This window comes from Oncorhynchus mykiss, chromosome 10 (genome assembly GCF_057628025.1).
Source record: "Oncorhynchus mykiss isolate SJ-2025 chromosome 10, ASM5762802v1, whole genome shotgun sequence".
Lineage (NCBI taxonomy): Eukaryota > Metazoa > Chordata > Actinopteri > Salmoniformes > Salmonidae > Oncorhynchus > Oncorhynchus mykiss.
Genome location: NC_143031.1, coordinates 76501425 through 76520000, shown reverse-complemented (window position 1 = coordinate 76520000; position 18576 = coordinate 76501425). Strand labels below are relative to the sequence as shown.

Here is an 18576-nt window from a genome sequence, read left to right as displayed (position 1 = left end):
TTATTATGTCAACAGGTTGGTCCTCCATTGATAGAGGATGAGGTTCACGTATTATGTAAAATGCTTGGAGTGCTTGGAATTAGCACAGAAAATGCAACACGTTTTTTGCGAAATCTTTATTTAAAAAAGCCTCCTGAGTCTAAGGCACTGCATTGCACTGCTAGCTGCATCACTACAGATCCTGGTTTGATTCCAGGATGTGTCGCGACCTGGAGACCCATGAGGGTCCAGCATCCCGGATTTGCCTCGTCACTGTTGTAGTTGAGGCTGGTGTTTTGCGGGTACTATTTAATGAAGCTGCCAGTTGAGGACTTGTGAGGTGTCTGTTTCTCAAACTAGACACTCTGATGTACTTGTTCTCTTGCTCAGTTGTGCACCGGGGCCTCCCACTCATCTTTCTATTCTGGTTAGGACCAGTTTGTGCTGTTCTGTGAAGGGAGTAGTACACAGCATTGTACGAGATCTTCAGTTTCTTGGCAAGTTCTCACATTGAAAAGCCGTCATTTCTCAGAACAAGAATAGACTGACGAGTTTCAGAAGAAAGTTCTTTGTTTCTGGCCATTTTGAGCCTGTAATCAGACCTGAACAACAGTTTTCAGCTGTGCGAAAATAATTGCAAAAGGGTTTTCTAATGATCAACTAGCCATTTAAAATGATAAACTTGGATTAGCAAACAGAAGGTGCCATTGGAACACAGGAGTGATGGCTGCTGATAATGGGCCTCTGTACATCTCTGTAGAATTTAATTAAGAAAACATACGTTTTCATATCTTTTTTTTTTACTACAAAAATAAATAAATCTTTATTGAACTAGGTTTCTTATCCAGCACACGTCATATGCTGCTCTCAAATCCTTTATTCCTAAGAACCTTATTCTAAAGGTTTAGGATGTGCATCACTCATACACCCTTCTTCTAGTGGATCTAATGTCTGAACTATATAAACAATTAATCATTGTCATTATTGTGCCAGTCCAAGTGAACATTTGGTATATCACTGCTACAGTCGTGTTCTACATGAAACCAATTGATCATAATCTTTTTTATAACAGCCCAGCCCATCACTTCAACTCAGAGGCGTTTGCTGAGGGCAGGCGCCTTATAACTGATGGGGTGGCCAGCATCAAGGCCAACGTACAAAGGGAGAACTTCCAGGCTGCCAGAGAGACACTGGGGAGAGTACTGCACACACTACAGGTAAGAGGAGAGAGAGGGGGAGGGGGGGGGGGGGTGAAAGAGGGGATATGCAAACATTTCTGGTAGCTAGAGAGACACTGGGGAGAGGGCTGTACACACTACAGGTAGCTAGAGAGACACTGGGGAGAGGACTGTACACACTACAGGTAGCTAGAGAGACACTGGGGAGAGGACTGTACACACTACAGGTAGCTAGAGAGACACTGGGGAGAGTACTGTACACAGTACAGGTAGCTAGAGAGACACTGGGGAGAGTACTGTACGCACTACAGGTAGCTAGAGAGACACTGGGGAGAGTACTGTACACAGTACAGGTAGCTAGAGAGACACTGGGGAGAGTACTGTACACACTACAGGTAGCTAGAGAGACACTGGGGAGAAGACTGTACACACTACAGGTAGGTAGAGAGACACCGGGGAGAGTACTGTACACACTACAGGTAGCTAGAGAGACACTGGGGAGAGGACTGTACACACTACAGGTAGGTAGAGAGACACTGGGGAGAGTACTGTACACACTACAGGTAGCTAGAGAGACACTGGGGAGAGTACTGTACACACTACAGGTAGCTAGAGAGACACTGGGGAGAGGACTGTACACAGTGCAGGTAGCTAGAGAGACACTGGGGAGAGGACTGTATACAGTACAGGTAGCTAGAGAGACACTGGGGATAGGACTGTACACAGTACAGATAGCTAGAGAGACACTGGGGAGAGGACTGTACACAGTACTTCTGTCTAGAGGTGTCTGTAATAGGGAATTAGATAGATGGCTTTCCATCAGACACAGACTTGGTATATAATACATGCTTGTGTTTTGTCAGGATTTCTACAGCCACAGTAACTGGGTGGATCTGGGATACACTGAACCCTACGCCAATCTAATCCGCCCCGATCTCCCACTGGAAAACCTGGCAGGTAGGGAGGGCTTGAGTTAATGCAGCAACGAGGACAGCTAGGCATGGGCACCAACTGGAGGGAGGGATGTAGGTAGGGCAGGAAAGGAGAGATGGTGGTAGGGCAGGGAATGAATGAGGGAGGGAGGGTGTTAGAGAAGGGAAGGAAGGGAGAAGGAGGGTGGGTGATAGGGAAGGGAAGGAAGGGGGAAGGAGGGAGGGTGATAGGGCAGGGAACGAAGGAGGGAGGCGTGCTTGGAATGTTAGAGAAAAGTATGACAGCAGATTAAAAAGGAGAGACAAAGAGAGAAATCTGCTGCCACCTCTGGCTTCATACGATATTGAGGTCATTAAGTTTACAGGAAGTCTAAAGGGCAGACAGAGAGGGACACAAACACATATAATCTCCTATGTTCAACAGAGCCAGATAAAGCAGAATAGTCTGAGGGAATTATGGGCAAGAGAAAGGACCACCACGCCCATTTAGGATTTAGGAGAGAGTGTGTGTGTGCGTGTGTGTGTGTGTGTGTGTGTGTGTGTGTGTGTGTGTGTGTGTGTGTGTGTGTGTGTGTGTGTGTGTGTGTGTGTGTGCGTGTGTGTGTTTGTGTGTGTGTGCGTGTGCGTGTGTGTGTGTGTGTGTGTGTGTGTGTGTGTGTGTGTGTGTGTGTGTGTGTGTGTGTGTGTGTGTGTGTGTGTGTGTGTGTGAGTGCGTGTGTGAGTGTGCGTGTGTGTGTGGGTCATTCTTGATTTGCGGTGGTAAATGATGTCCCTTGACAATTTAGTTAACTGTTATTTTATAAGATAAAATAAGAAAGTCCTTTCTACTGAAACCCATCTACACTTAGCAGTCAAGAGTTTTAGAACAGCTACTCATTCAGGAGTTTTCTTTATTTTAACTATTTTTCTACATTGTAGAATAACAGTGAATTCATCAAAACTATGAAATAACACATGGAATCAGGTAGTAACCAAAACAGTGTTAAACAAATCAACATTTATTTTATATTTGTGATTCTTCAAATTGCCTCGCTTTGCCTTGATGACAGCTTTTCACACTCTTGGCGTTCTCTCAACCAGCTTCATGGGGTAGTCATCTGGAATGCATTTCAATAAACAGGTGTGCCTTCTTAAAACTTAACTTGGGAATTTCTTTCCTTCTTAATGCGTTTTAGCCAATCAGTTGTGTTGAAGAGAAGCCTATTTGGTAAAGACCAAGTCCATATTATGGCAAGAACAGTTCAAATAACCAAAGATAAATGACATTACTTTAAGATATGAAGGTCAGTCTTTACGGAAAGTTTCAAGTTCAGTCGCAAAAACCATCAAGCATTATGATGATTTGTCCTAAATACAATGATTTTAGTTTGTGAAATATTTAGAAATATCTTATTTCTTGCCACCCATTCTGAAACTGACTGAGGCTCTTTGTTAAGTGTGGCAGTCATTTCAGTCACTGTAGTAGCTGACATGTATAGTGTTGAGTTACCCTCATACATAGACACACTGGCTTTACTCAATCGTCAGTAAAGATTGAAAATCCTGACCTGTGTGTGTGTGTGTTGAGTGAATGCCAAGAGAGTGTGCAAAGCTGTCATCAAGGAGAAGGGTCTCTACTTTGAACATTCTCAAATATAAAATATATTTGGAATTGTTAAACACTTTTTTTGGTTACTACATGATTCCATGTGTTATTTCATACTTTTGATGTCTTCACTATTATTCTGCAATGACTATTCTGAAAATAGTACAAATAAAGAAAAACCCTTGAATGAGTAGGTGTTCTAAAACTTTTGACTGGTAGTGTATTTGTATGCATTGTAGAAACTACTGGGTCCCAGCAAATTGGCTCGTCCCATTGGTGATGTGTTGAGGTGTAGTGAAATGTTTTCGGGATTTTGACATATCTATCTATTATTTTGAATAGACAGTGAACAAAATGATATAATATATTGTATAAAGTAATTTAAAAACAAAGGCTGATAAAATACCTATTTTGTTGCTAGTATAATGTGTGTCCCTCAGATTTACGTCATTGGTGTCACCACCTTAATATCTCTGATGACAAAGATATTCAAGGTCCTTGCTCATTTTCCCCAGCGGCAAACTGTTAGTTGGGAGGAGTCTATATTTTAAAGAAAGTGATTAGCTAATCACACACTTTTATCCCTTGATTCCGTGGATAATTTGGTGTTGCTCAATCCAATGTGTCACTTGGTGTTAGTCAATTTAAATGAAGGGAAATAACAATGTGAGCAAAATCATTAATCACATCACTAGTAAATCATTTTTAAAGATTTGAGCATTTGTAGCCTCCATTTCTGAAAATCTGACTTTATTTAAAATTACCATCATTGATATTACTACTCCTACAGGTGGTACAATGTTATTATAATGGTAAAAAAGTTATTAAGCTGCCATATTGGTTCATTTAGAATGGTAACATGCATTCATAAAAATAAAAAAATAAAAAAATATATGTATATATATTTTTAATGCCACCGTAATTCAAGACCGACTCTTACGTTGTGATTTGGTTCGGTAGAAGTCAGCACCCCAACCTGCAGTGACTGTGCCAATGGGGGATTCTGTTCAAACTCCATCCTTCCTAACATCCTTAATGAGAAGAAACTCACCTCTGGGTACATGGGGATCTTGTCCTCAGTTAAGCCTATAGGTACACGCACGCACACACACACACACACACACACACACACACACACACACACACACACACACACACACACACACACACACACACACACACACACACACACACACACACACACACACACACACTACCTTCCCCAGCTACCCACACACTCCCTGTATAACACCCATCATCACCTCTCCTCCCCCAGGTAAGTGTAGTCATGGAGGTGCAGCTGACCTGACCAGCTCTGAGGTTCCTCGCGGGGGCATCAGCAAGGACGAGCGTCGCTCTGACAACGTGGCCCTGCACACTGCTGCTGTCACCGTGGCAACGACCGCAACCCTCCAGCTGCTGGACGACATCCGGGGAGCCGCCGGTGACAACGACTACCTACGGTATGGAAAGGGGTAGAAGAGGGTGAAGGGGAGGAGAGGAGAGGGGTAGAGGGGGAGAAGGAGAGGAGAGGAGTAGAGGGGTGAAGGAGAGGAGAGGAGTAGAGGGGTGAAGGGGAGGAGAGGGGTAGAGGGGGGTGAAGGAGAGGAGAGGGGTAGAGGCGGGTGAAGGAGAGGAGAGGAGTAGAGGGGTGAAGGAGAGGAGAGGGGTAGAGGGGCGAAGGATAGGAGAGGGGTAGAGGGGGGTGAAGGGGAGGAGAGGGGGTGAAGGGGAGGAGAGGGGTAGAGGGGGGAGAAGGGGAGGAGAGGGGTAGAGGGGGGTGAAGGGGAGGAGAAGGATAGAGGGGGTGAAGGGCAGGAGTGGAGGGGAAGAGGGAATTACCCATGTTGAAGTTACTCACAATCTCACTCTTATCTCTCTCTCTCTCTCCCACAGCTTCATGGGCATTGCGCGATCGGCAGTGGTTGCTTTTGTGATCGACACCACAGGGAGCATGAAGGATGACATCCTTGAAGCCAAACGAGTCGTCAATGAGATCATCGACAGCAAGAAGGGAACACAGGATGAGCCCTCCCAGTACATCCTGGTCCCATTCAACGACCCAAGTAAAGCTGGCTTTACACTCCACCAAGCATTCTCCTTAGCAAAACATCACTGACAAACTCTGGCAGTCACCGAAATGCCTGTGTGATGTGTGGTTAAGTCAGGAAGTGGTTAGTGATCAGTGTGTGTTTGTGTGTGTGTGCAGAGTTCGGACCCCTGATAAGAACGACAAACCCTGATGTTATGAAAACAGAGATTGCTAAACTCAAAGCTGATGGAGGCGGAGACCTCCCTGAGATGTGCTTATCAGGCCTACAGGTACAGTGATTGACATGGCTATTTTCCAATCAGATATAATCCCATTCTTTCTTTATAATGCACCTGACAATAAATAAAGATACTAAGCATTCTCTCTCTCTCTCTCTCTCTCTCTCTCTCTCTCTCTCTCTCTCTCTCTCTCTCTCTCTCCAGTTGGCGCTGACCGGTGCCCCTGCGTCGTCCCACATCTATGTTTTCACAGATGCCGTTGCCAAGGACATTGCGTTAAGGGACACCATCTTGGCCCTGATCAGGAGCACCAAGTCAGCCGTGAGCACTTCCTCAAACACTTCCTGTCCTGCAGTTCAGGATCTTATTAATTAGGGCACGCAGTAGCAAAATGCAGCAAAATGTTTTGCAATGGCAAATGAAAACAAGCCATTCTTATTGGAGAGGTAGTCACTGCCTTTTTTCTTTCATTCTTAATTTGGTGCCTAATGAATACGACCAGTCAAACTCTCTCAAACACACCTATGTGTCTCTCCAGGTGTCTTTCTTCATGACTGGTGATGGTGCTGGTGCTAGAAGGAGGAGAAGTGGAGTAGAGTCCAGGGCAGCTACATTCGAGACCTACAAGGACCTGGCGCTGGCGTCTGGTGGTCAGGCCATTGGAGTCACCAAGGAAAATCTGCCCCAGGCCACTGACGTCATCATCGACTCCTCCACCTCCGCTCTGGTGAGTCAACACTGGTGGCCATTTTGTTATAGATCAGTAGTTGATTCGGAATAATTCAAAACTTGATCAATTAAAAAACATGTGCTTTAAAAATAATGAATTTTAGAAATGCCTAGACATAATTGTTATATCTATGAAAATTAAATCCTCCACGTTACAATAAAACAACAACATACCCTACATCACCTCTTCTTTCTATCCTCCTCTCTCATTCTGTCCTCCTCCTCCTCCTCCTCAGGTGACAGTCCTACAGCGAGCGAGGAACCCAGGCAAAGCTGAGACATTCTCCTTCCTGCTGGACGAGTCTCTGAACAACATCACCATCTACATCACTGGAAAGTCCCTCACCTTCACCCTGAAGAACCCTGCAGGTGGGAAGCTCCAACACCTACACACTGATCTAATATCAGTTTTCAGGTAAAGGTTCACCTAACTGAATAGGATGACATTTCCCCTAGACACTGATCTAAGGTTAGTTTTCTCTCCTTAAGGGTTACAGTTGACCTGTTTTGCTTGTTTGAGTATGTAGCGATCTTAATGGTTTTAAGGCACAAAGCACATTTCAACAAGGTATCATGAACCAGGTATATCCCATTGACAGTATGTTTGACTGTCATCCTATTTGACTGTCACCCTCCTTGCCCCTACAGGTGTGACCCAGAAACAGAACGAGGCCAACGGGGAACTGGGGACTGTCCAGACGGTGGGCAACCTCTTCCGGGTCCGTCTGGCCTCCAACAAACATACAGGCTTATGGGAAATCAGCATGAACTCCAACCAGCCCTACACACTGAAGGTCACTGGTGAGTTACAATAGAAATATGTCTGTTCTATTAAATATGTGTGTTATGCTCACGCTCAACACTAGATGGCAGCCTGGATACACACAGAGCCCAGACCTGGGTTTAAATAATCCATTCAAATGTGTCACATGCACCAAATAAACAAAAAAAAAAGAAATGTCAATTTTTCAGGACCCTGTCTTTCAAAGATAATTCGTAAAAATTCTAATAACTTCACAAATCTTCACTGTAAAGGGTTTAAGCACTGTTTCCCATGCTTGTTCAATGAACCATAAACAATTAATGAACATGCACCTGTGGAACGGTCGTTAAGACACTAACAGCTTACAGACGGTAGGCAATTAAGGTCACAGTTATGAAAATTTAGGACACTAAAGAGGCCTTTCAACTGACTCAGAAGAAAGATGCCCACGGTCCCTGCTCATCTGTGCGAACGTGCCTTAGGACTGCAGATGTGGCCAGGGCAATAAATTGCAATGCCCATACTGTGAGACGCCTAAGACAGCGCGACAGGGAGACAGGGCGGACAGCTGATCGTCATTGCAGGGGCAGACCACGTGTAACAACACCTGCACAGGATCGGTACATCCGAACATCACACCTGCGGGACAGGTACAGGATGGCAACAACAACTGCCCGAGTTACACCAGGAACGCACAATCCCTCCATCAGTGCTCAGACTGTTCGTAATAGGCTGAGAGAGAATGGACTGAGGGCTTGTAGGTATGTTGTAAGGCAGGTCCAGACATCACATCATCGTCAGCAACGTTGCCTATGGGCACAAACCCATCGTCGCTGGACCAGACTGCGGACTGGCAAAAAGTGCTCTTCACTGATGAGTCACGGTTTTGTCTCACCAGGGATGATGGTCGGATTCACGTCTATCGTCAAAGGAATGAGCAGTACACCGAGGCCTGTACTCTGGAGCGGGATCGATTTGGAGTTGGTCTGGGGAGGTGTGTCACAGCATCATCGGACTGAGCTTGTTGTCATTGCAGGCAATCTCAACGCTGTGCGTTACAGGGAAGATATCCTCCTCCCTCGTGTGGTACCCTTCCTGCAGGCTCATCCTGACATGACCCTCCAGCATGATAATTTCACCAGCCATACTAGTCGTTCTTTACGTGATTTCCTGCAAGATAGGAATGTCAGTGTTCTGCCATGGCCAGCGAAGAGCCGGGTCTCAATTCCATTGAGAAGTCTGGGACCTGTTGGATCGGAGGGTGAGGCCTACGGCCATTCCCTCCAGAAATGTCCGGGAACTTACAGGTGCCTTGATGGAAGAGTGGGGTAACATCTCACAGCAAGAACTGGCAAATCTGGTGCAGTCCATGAGGAGGAGATGCACTGCAGTACTTAATGCAGCTGGTGACCACACCAAATCCTGACAGTTACTTTTGATTTTGACCCCCGCTTTCTTCAGGGACACATTATTCAATTTCTGTTCGTCACGTCTGTGGAACTTGTTCAGTTTATGTCTCAGTTGTTGAATCTTGATATCTTCATACAAATATTTACACATTAAGTTTGCTGAAAATAAACGCAGCTAACAGTGAGGATGTTTTTATTTTTGCTGAGTTTACAACAGGTGTAGGTAGACCTTACCGTGAAATGCTTACTCATGAGCCCTTAACCAACCATTCAGTTTTAAAAAGTAAGTAATAAAAAGCAAGAAAAAAACTGGTTCCGAGTCAATTTTCAGGGGTAAAGGTTCGTCGATGTAATTGAGGTAATGTCAAGAGAATTAAGTTCTCAGTGTTCATAAACCCAATTTAAATTGATTACTCAGCCTGATACCCAGAATTTCTAGGAAACTGGTTGAATCAGACGGAGGCCCAGCTACAATTGTCAGGAATGTTTATTTAGAGAGCTCTGGTCATAATACCATGTACAAAGGTTTATATACCGCTCATTTCGTCATAAATGTCCTTCCTCCTCCTCTCAGATACAATGGAAATATAGTTCACAAGCCTTCTCACATTGTCTGCCACCTGTGAAACAATCTACTACAAGACCAAGACCATAGTCTGGCTTTTTTATGGCGGTTTTTGAGCAGTGGCTTCTTCCTTGCTGAGCGGCCTTTCAGGTTATATCAATATAGGACTCGTTTTACTGTGGATATAGGTACTTTTGTACATGTTTCCTCCAGCATCTTCACAAGGTCCTTTGCTGTTGTTCTGGGATTGATTTGCACTTTTCGCACCAAAGTACGTTTATCTCTAGATGACAGAACGTGTCTCCCTCCTGAGCGGTATGACGGCTGCGTGGTCCCATGGTGTTTATACTTGCGTACTATTGTTTGTACAGATGAACTTGGTACCTTCAGGCATTTGGAAATTGCTCCTAAGGATGAACCAGACTTGTGGAAGTCTAGAAATGTTTTTCTGAGGTCTTGGCTGATTTCTTTTGATTTTCCCATGATGTCAAGCAAAGAAGTGCTGAGTTTGAAGGTAGGCTTTGAAATACATCCACAGGTACACCTCCAAATGACTCAAATGATGTCAGTTAGCCTATCAGAAGCTTCTAAAGCTATGACATTTTTTTCTGGAATTTTCCAAGCTGTTTAAAGGCACATTCAACTTAGTGTATGTAAACTTCTGACCCACTGGAATTGTGATACAGTGAATTATAAGTGAAAAAATATGTCTGTAAACAATTGTTGGAAAAATGACTTTGTGTCATGCACAAAGTAGATGTCCTAACCGACTTGCCAAAACTATAGTTTGTTAACAAGAAATGTGTGGAGTGGTTGAAAAACAGGTTTTAGTGACTCCAACCTAAGTGTATGTAAACTTCAGACTTCAAATGTCTGCTATGTTTGGTATAGTTACATCAGACAGAAGGTTTCTTAATGCAGAAACAAAAGGAGGAGGGATGTTTGGTCGTGGTGGATGGGTGGCTGTATTACGCAATCGTCTAGCATCCCAAAGGTTAATAACTCACCAGAACAATTTCAGCTAATTAGCAACTTTGCAACTACTTAGCGTGTTAGCTAACGCCTTCCCCTTACCTTAACCCTTTTAGCTAACTCATTACCTAACCCTAACCGTAACTATTTTAGATCATGTACAAATATGTCAAAAAAGTATTTCACCCCAGGTCTGTTAGAGCCATGAGAGAAGGGAGAGAATACAGCACTGACTGAGTGTGTGTGTGTGTGTGTGTGTGTGTGTGTGTGTGTGTGTGTGTGTGTGTGTGTGTGTGTGTGTGTGTGTGTGTGTGTGTGTGTGTGTGTGTGTGTGTGTGTGTGTGTGTGTGTGTGTGTGTGTGTGTGTCTGTCTCCAGGTCAGAGTACCATTGCCTTCATTTATGACTTTGTGGAGACCTTCGAGGGACCACACCCAGGATATGCCCTCATCTCTGGCCGTCCAAAAGCAGGTAAAACACTACAACATCATCTTAATCATCATCATTACCATATCAAGCAGGTAATCTGTCAATCACAATTTTACTATGGCGACATCATCTTCATGAATGCAGCTGCCACTTCATTACAGCCGTTAGAGGCAGATGATCATTGTGCATGTTGTTTTTCTCACTGGCGAGAGGTTTTGCACTCATCGCTGTATTCTCTATCAGAAAGTAGGCTGGCCCTCTTTGATGTTGTGTGGGTCGAAACAATACATTTTATAAATGTATAAAGCCTACTTCATCAAAGTCACAAAAAGCAGTTAATTGTCATTTGTAATAATTGATCTGAACCTAGAACAGTTACATAGCCACACCCTTCAAAATAATTTATCTCTTTTCTCTCTCTCTTCCTCTTTTTTTCTCCCTACCACTACACTCGTCCCCTTCTCAATCTCCCTTTTTCTCCCCCTACCTCTACACTCGTCCTCCTCTCTCTCTCCCTCCCTCTCTTTCCCTCCGTTCTTCCTCTCTTCTATCCTTCTCCCAGGTATGCCTGCCATGCTGTTGGTATCCGTGTTGGGCAGAAAGGGCCCAGCCTCTGTCAAGGTGGCCAACGTTGCCTTGGTGACCGTGTCAGGGTTAGAGGTCGTAGGCGGTACCTTGGAAGACATGGGCAACGGAGACTTCCTAGTTACGGTAACCAAGGTCCCTGCGGGGGAGTTTGTGGTGCTGTTGAACGGGACAGACGTGGTCTCCTCCACCGTGTTCCAGAGACAGTCCACCACTCAGATGTCTGTCTCCAAGGTTACCATCAAGGTAAGTTTACATTGAAAAACGTATTTCATTTGTAAATCGTGAAGGAGTCTATACTGCATGTTGGGATAGTGTTAGACAAAAACCATGGTCATAGACATTTATAGACAATATCAGAAAGAAAAACATGACTGACTATTACTCCCTAAACATGTAGTACTGTGGTACTGTGGGCCTACTTACAAATTACAACATGGACTTTCTAAGCACAGAAATGTGTCTCTGTAAATGGGCCAACAAACAAAAAGTGGACCTCACAACAGCTCCTCAACAATTCCTCTTTCGGGTTGTTCTTGTCTTCTCAGGCTGTGGTGGACAGAAGCATGGAGCCTGGTAAACCCTTCACCCTTCCCTTCACCGTCATGACCGACACCACTGGAGGCAGCTACAAAATCAGAGCCAGAAACGACAGAGACTTCAAAATGAACGTCCCTGGCAGGTAGGGATCACGGCTGGAATATCAAAGCCTGAGACTGATTCCAGATCAGTATGTACACATTGGCCATAGGAATAATTTCAGCATAAACAGATTAGGGACCAAAACAGATCTGTTCAAAATCAGCTTCTCCTCTATGCTGGCAAAAACCTTAAGAAAAATTGTCCTCTCTTGGCATCACTTGTATTGACACTTAATGCTATCCCATTGCTGCTGCTAACTTATCAGCATCGCTGTGACCACCGGAGGAAACGCCACCGGTGAACTGACCATCACGGTGCCCGCCAACACACCCTCAGGAACAGACGTCACCCTGACCATCGAGGCTGTGGCGCCCGGGGCCACCGCCGACTCCAATTACGCCGTCCTGCGCCTCTCTGTCGTCACCAAGGTAACCTCAGATATGTAGATATATCTACACTGAGTGTAAAAAACATTAAGAACACCTACTATTTCCATGATATCGACTGAGCAGATGAATCAAGGTGAAAGCTATGATCCCTTATTTTATCACTTGTAAAATCGACTTCAATCAGTGTAGATGAAGGGGAGGAGACAGGTTAGAAGGACTCATAAGCCTTGAGACAATTGAGACATGGATTGAGTATGTGTGTCGTTCAGAGGGTGGAGACAAAATATTTAAGTGCCTATGAGTGGGTTATGGTAGTAGGTGCCAGGCGCATTGGTTTGTGTCAAAAACTGCAATGCTGCTGGGTTTTTTACGCTCAACAGTTTCCCATGTGTATCAAGAATGGTCCACCACCCAAAGGACATCCAGCCAACTTGACACAACTGTGGGAAGCATTGGAGTCAACATGGGCCAGCATCCCTGTGGAACGGGGGGGGGGTCGTAATATTACGAAGGTGTTCTTAATGTTTTGTACACTCAGTGTATATACAAATAGATTTATTAGATATGCTAGAATGTGGATATATAAAGATACACTAGAGAGCTGACAGGCCTATAAGGTCCGTCTCCACTATATGGGCCCGTCTCCACTATATGGGCCCGTCTCCACTATATGGGACATCTCCACTCTATGGGCCATCTCCACTCTATGGGCCATCTCCACTATATGGGCCCGTCTCCACTGTATGGGCCCGTCTCCACCCTATGGGCCCGTCTCCACCCTATGGGCCCGTCTCCACCGTATGGGCCCGTCTCCACTGTATGGGCCCGTCTCCACTGTATGGGCCCGTCTCTACCGTATGGGCCCGTCTCCACTATATGGGCCCGTCTCCACTATATGGGCTCGTCTCCACTATATGGGCCCGTCTCCACCGTATGGGCCCGTCTCCACTATATGGGCCCGTCTCCACTATATGGGCTCGTCTCCACTATATGGGCCCGTCTCCACTGTATGGGCCCGTCTCCACTATATGGGCCCGTCTCCACTGTATGGGCCCGTCTCCACTGTATGGACCCGTCTCCACCCTATGGGCCCGTCTCCACCGTATGGGCCCGTCCACTTCTAAATAGCCTCCTTTCCTCATCTCTTCTCCCTCTTCACCATGATTACTCACTCTCTCTCTCTCTCTCTTTTCTGCAGGTGACAGATTTCACCCCTCCCCAGTGTGAGGTAGTCAGCGTCTCATCGGTCGACTGCCCAGCTGACCCAGCAGCCTGCAGCTCCGCCTTCTGGCAGCTCTCTGCCAACATGACCGACGGTGTCAATGGCACAGGGATCGCCAGCCTCACACACCGCCAGGGAGTGGGCAGCCTCACCCACACGGACCTAAAGCAGATGGTTGTTGCAGCAGCGTTCAACGCTTCGTGCTGCTCTCTGACAGTGGAGCTGGTGGCGTTGGACAAAGCCATGAATGTCGGCACCTGTCTATACACCACCAAGGTAACCTGGCATCACAGGAGGCTGGTGAGGGGAGGAGTTGTGCCTGGTCGTCACAAGTTACCACAGCCACAAAGTCATAAATCCCGCCTATTTCTACAATTTATCTTCTTAAAAAAATATATCTTCACCTTTAAGCACACTGCTAACCGTGCTAGTGTGCTAAAGTCCAACCTCGAAACACAAATGGAGGAACCAAAACCTGTAAAAGGCAGGTGCTTGACAGTAAGCCGTTGTATCTTAACCTTAAGCTAAATTATCCTATTTACACTTTGTAGTCAATAGGCAAGTTCTATTGATCCAGGTTAATTCGACCAAAAACATAAATGATGAATAATAATTGTGAAGGTATGCAGGGCATGTGATTATAAATGCCAACAGCTTGCTAAATCTATATTTCAACTATAACAAATAATGTTTCTTTGCAGGATCCTTGTCCTGACTTTCCAGAATGCCTGAATTGCTTCGCCTTGCTTTTCTGATTGGCTGGATACAAGTTTCAACATCCAATTATTTCAGATTTACTAGAGTGCAAGTTTCATCATGGCGCTGACTGTGGCGACACGTTGGCACATTAGAATTATTAGAATATGCCAGATATGAGTACATTCTTGCATTCTGTCCATGCAGGCGTTTGCAGGCTACCTGAGACATGAACCAGATAGGTGGGAGGGCAAACAGGCTGTCTGCAGTTCATTCATCAATTTCCCTAAATGGATAAACTCAACTACTTTATTATTTTAACCAACACTAGGTTTTTAGCTAAAAAGTTGTAGGTGTGACGTCATTCCGTCCAGCTTTTTTTATTTAATTATTTCGCTTTTTAAATCTCTGGGCCAGAATTAGACTTATAGAACCCAAGTCTCTCTTTCTCCTCATCACTTAATCTCTCCCCCCCATTGCAGGTGACAGATGTCACCCCTCCCCAGTGTGAGGTGGTCAGTGTCTCATCGGTCGACTGCCCAGCTGACCCAGCAGCCTGCAACTCTGCCTTCTGGCAGCTCTCTGTCAACCTGACAGACGGTGTCAATGGCACAGGCATCGCCAGCCTCACACACCTCCAGGGCGTAGGCAGCCTCACCCACACGGACCTAAAGCAGATGGTTGTTGCAGCAGCGTTCAACGCTTCGTGCTGCTCTCTGACAGTGGAGCTGGAGGCGGTGGACAAAGCCATGAATGTCGGCACCTGTCTATACACCACCAAGGTAACCTGGCATCACAGGAGGCTGGTGAGGGGAGGACGGCTCATAACAGTGGCTTAAATTGAGTGAATGGAATGTTATCAAACACATGGAAACCATAGAAACCATGTGTTTGATACCGTTCCAGCCATTACTATGAGCCGTCCTCCCCAATTAAGGAGCCACCTGTGGGTGTGGTTCAATGTGGGTGTGTTATGTTCGCTATATCGTATCCTGACAGCAATTGTTGTTTGTCCCTCGAGTCACAGTCCCAATCAGGCCACAGTACATTGGGTGACAAATTGCTTAGCGACCGCGTGACGTGTTTGGTCAAGAATCCCATGCGCTGAGCGTAATCAAAGAGAAAGAGGTGAAGAGAGGGATAACTGGTCCCAAAATCTGTTTACTCTGGCAGGTGGCGGTTTTTGTTTTGTTCACTCACCAAATGAGGAGTTTTTGTATGGAGGTCAATAAGTGTTGAATTTGATTAACAGAAAATGTAATGGCTTATTTGCTACATGTGGCTTATTTGATCTAATCTAAGTTTTACAGTGATTAGTTTATGAGTGTACTGTTACAAGTAGGACATGTGACATCCCTGCAACTTTGAGAAAAAAACACTTTGTATCGGAGTTGTGCCTGGTCGTCACAAGATACCACAGCCACAAAGTCATAAACCCCGCCTATTTCTACAATTTATCTTCTTAAAAAATATATATCTTAACCTGAAGCACACTGCTAACCGTGCTAGTGTGCTAAAGTCCAACCTCGAAACATAAATGGAGGAACCAAAACCTGTAAATGGCAGGTGCTTGACAGCCCGCCGTTCCGTTTCGTGGACAAAGAATCTCATTGTTAGGGCGGAGACATAAGCATCATCATATATCCATATCTCTGATGAAAGTTGTTTGATGCTAACCATAGCTCACGAATGTGAAGATGTTTGAGTTGCAGAAAATTACAAGCCTTTTATTTAAAAAAAATTAAAAATTAAAACAAATTCTTTCAACATTAAAATTTGTGACAATAGATTGTTTTAGAACAATTCCAAAGCTCTGCATGCTAATGGTTCGATCGGCTGTGAAATAATTGTGCGGCAGCACAACTGGCACCTGTACTCTGTATAATTAGTGTCAACTGTGATTAGACTGTGCCTGGCAGTGGTCCCGTGTAGGCTAGAGATTTGAAATCAAAACCCAACCCTCAGGTAAAAAGCCACGACCTCAATTACTCATCTCTGTTTTGATCAAAACTGACTCTATGACCAAAATTATCCTATTTACACTTTGTAGTCAATAGGCAAGATCTATTGATCCAGGTTAATTCGACAAAAACATAAATGATGAATAATAATTGTGAAGGTATGCAGGGCATGTGATTATAAATGCCAACAGCTTGCTAAATCTATATTTCAACTATAACAAATAATGTTTCTTTGCAGGATCCTTGTCCTGACTTTCCAGAATGCCTGAATTGCTTCGCCTTGCTTTTCTGATTGGCTGGATACAAGTTTCAACATCCAATTATTTCAGATCTACTAGAGTGCAAGTTTCATCATGGCTCTGACTGTGGCGACACGTTGGCACATTAGAATTATTAGAATATGCCAGATATGAGTACATTCTTGCATTCTGTCCATGCAGGCGTTTGCAGGCTACCTGAGACATGAACCAGATAGGTGGGAGGGCAAACAGGCTGTCTGCAGTTCATTCATCAATTTCCCTAAATGGATAAACTCAACTACTTTATTATTTTAACCAACACTAGGTTTTTAGCAAAAAAGTTGTTGTAGGTGTGACATCATTCCGTCCAGCTTTTTGTATTGACAAGACCTTCAGTGGAAACTCACTGTAGCAGGCATCTATTTTCTATGCAAATTGTCAACAAAAGATATCTGGACAAGGCGTCATTGTAAATAAGAATTTGTTCTTAACTGACTTACCTAGTTAAATAATATGTAATAATATATATTGTTTAATAAAACATGTATTTGACTAATAGCGATGCCTTGTAGGCCATTTTCAACCAAGTAAGTCGTTTTTTGAGTTCAGCTCCTCTTTAAGAGTGTTGAAGCTCAGCCGCACAAGTACTCTGGTGGTCAGAGAAAGTACTACCAAATCTCTGGGCCAGAATTAGACTTATAGAACCCAAGTCTCTCTTTCTCCTCATCACTTAATCTCCCCCCCCCCCCCCCCCCCCCATTGCAGGTGACAGATTTCACCCCTCCCCAGTGTGAGGTGGTCAGCGTCTCGGCGGTCGACTGCCCAGCTGAACCAGCAGCCTGCAGCTCTGCCTTCTGGCAGCTCTCTGCCAACCTGACAGACGGCGTCAATGGCACAGGCATCGCCAGCCTCACACACCTCCAGGGCGTAGGCAGCCTCACCCACACGGACCTAAAGCAGATGGTTGTTGCAGCAGAGTTCAACGCTTCGTGCTGCTCTCTGACAGTGGAGCTGGAGGCGGTGGACAAAGCCATGAATGTCGGCACCTGCCGGTTTTCCATCGTCCGCAACGCGGGACCGCCCTCCATCGCTCTGTCCCTCCCACTGTTGGTGTGTCTGCTGGTCTCTGCCTTCTTCACTACGTCCCTCAGAGACCTACTTATCTGATCTAATGCTGCGTTCATAACAAAGTGGGAATCTGTCATGTAAACGTTGTGAGGTTCATTCACATGCTTAGAACTTGTTGGGAAACACTGATTTGGCTAATGGCCAACCAGCGGCCACAACCATAAACACAAAGTACAGCCATCATGCTTGCCAACTAATTATAGTTTTCAAAAGCCATATTAGATTGTATAGATAGATAAATAGATTGCTTTTAATAAGGTTTCGTTGCATTTATCTGCTGAAAATGCTGTTATCGAGTTAATTTCCTTAGCAGGTGACATCAGAGGTCTGCATTTGGGAGAAGTTGTAGCTCATGGGTGATAGACTAGTAATTACTAGTTGGAGGGGCGTTCAAGTGGATTTTCCTCTGTCTTATGTGGTAAATGCCACCTTCCCACTTGGTTATGGTAATAGGGTAAGGCTCATGTATTGACTGCCTTCCCAGCACTGCCTCTTAATGCTAACGGTTACGTTCCAGGCCAACCATATTGCAGACATTGCATTGCATCAACAAATGCTTTGCGTGATACATCATTGTCGGTGAAATGATGCATCAGATATGATGTGTGAAGCTGATATGTTGAACACCTATCCACGTGTGAACTCTGGCAGGCGTCTGCAAGGTAGTCAGCCTGAAATATGACCAAAGCCACAATGAAAATGAATGTCCCTTTTGTAAAAAACTGCCAACAGTGCTCTCTCTCTCTAGGCACTTTCTCAACGTGTTATTTGCACTGTAAGATGTTTTCATTTTTGTAATATAATGTAAGTCTTTAGTTTACATCTGTCATGAATAAAACATCTCTGCTTTCCTACTGACTCTGTATTATAACAAAACAAATAACCTGAGGTAGTTTAGTAGCA

General features: G+C 44.8%; 1 protein-coding gene across 1 annotated transcript in view; it reads left to right on the top strand.

Annotated features, from left to right (window-relative positions):
- LOC149980316 (uncharacterized) overlaps positions 1-18524 on the top strand; it is a 20712-nt gene extending 2188 nt beyond the window's left edge. The window contains exons 4-20 of the mRNA XM_090187986.1: positions 1052-1196; positions 2021-2114; positions 4635-4766; positions 4951-5137; positions 5571-5740; positions 5884-5996; positions 6150-6266; positions 6484-6672; positions 6911-7043; positions 7323-7475; positions 10761-10853; positions 11374-11642; positions 11945-12078; positions 12304-12466; positions 13626-13925; positions 14828-15127; positions 17311-18524. Coding sequence (XP_090044112.1) covers positions 1052-1196; positions 2021-2114; positions 4635-4766; positions 4951-5137; positions 5571-5740; positions 5884-5996; positions 6150-6266; positions 6484-6672; positions 6911-7043; positions 7323-7475; positions 10761-10853; positions 11374-11642; positions 11945-12078; positions 12304-12466; positions 13626-13925; positions 14828-15127; positions 17311-17712 — 3094 coding nt within the window. The 3' untranslated portion in view covers positions 17713-18524. The remainder of the gene's footprint in view (positions 1-1051; positions 1197-2020; positions 2115-4634; positions 4767-4950; positions 5138-5570; positions 5741-5883; positions 5997-6149; positions 6267-6483; positions 6673-6910; positions 7044-7322; positions 7476-10760; positions 10854-11373; positions 11643-11944; positions 12079-12303; positions 12467-13625; positions 13926-14827; positions 15128-17310) is intronic.
- Positions 18525-18576: the final 52 nt, after the last annotated feature.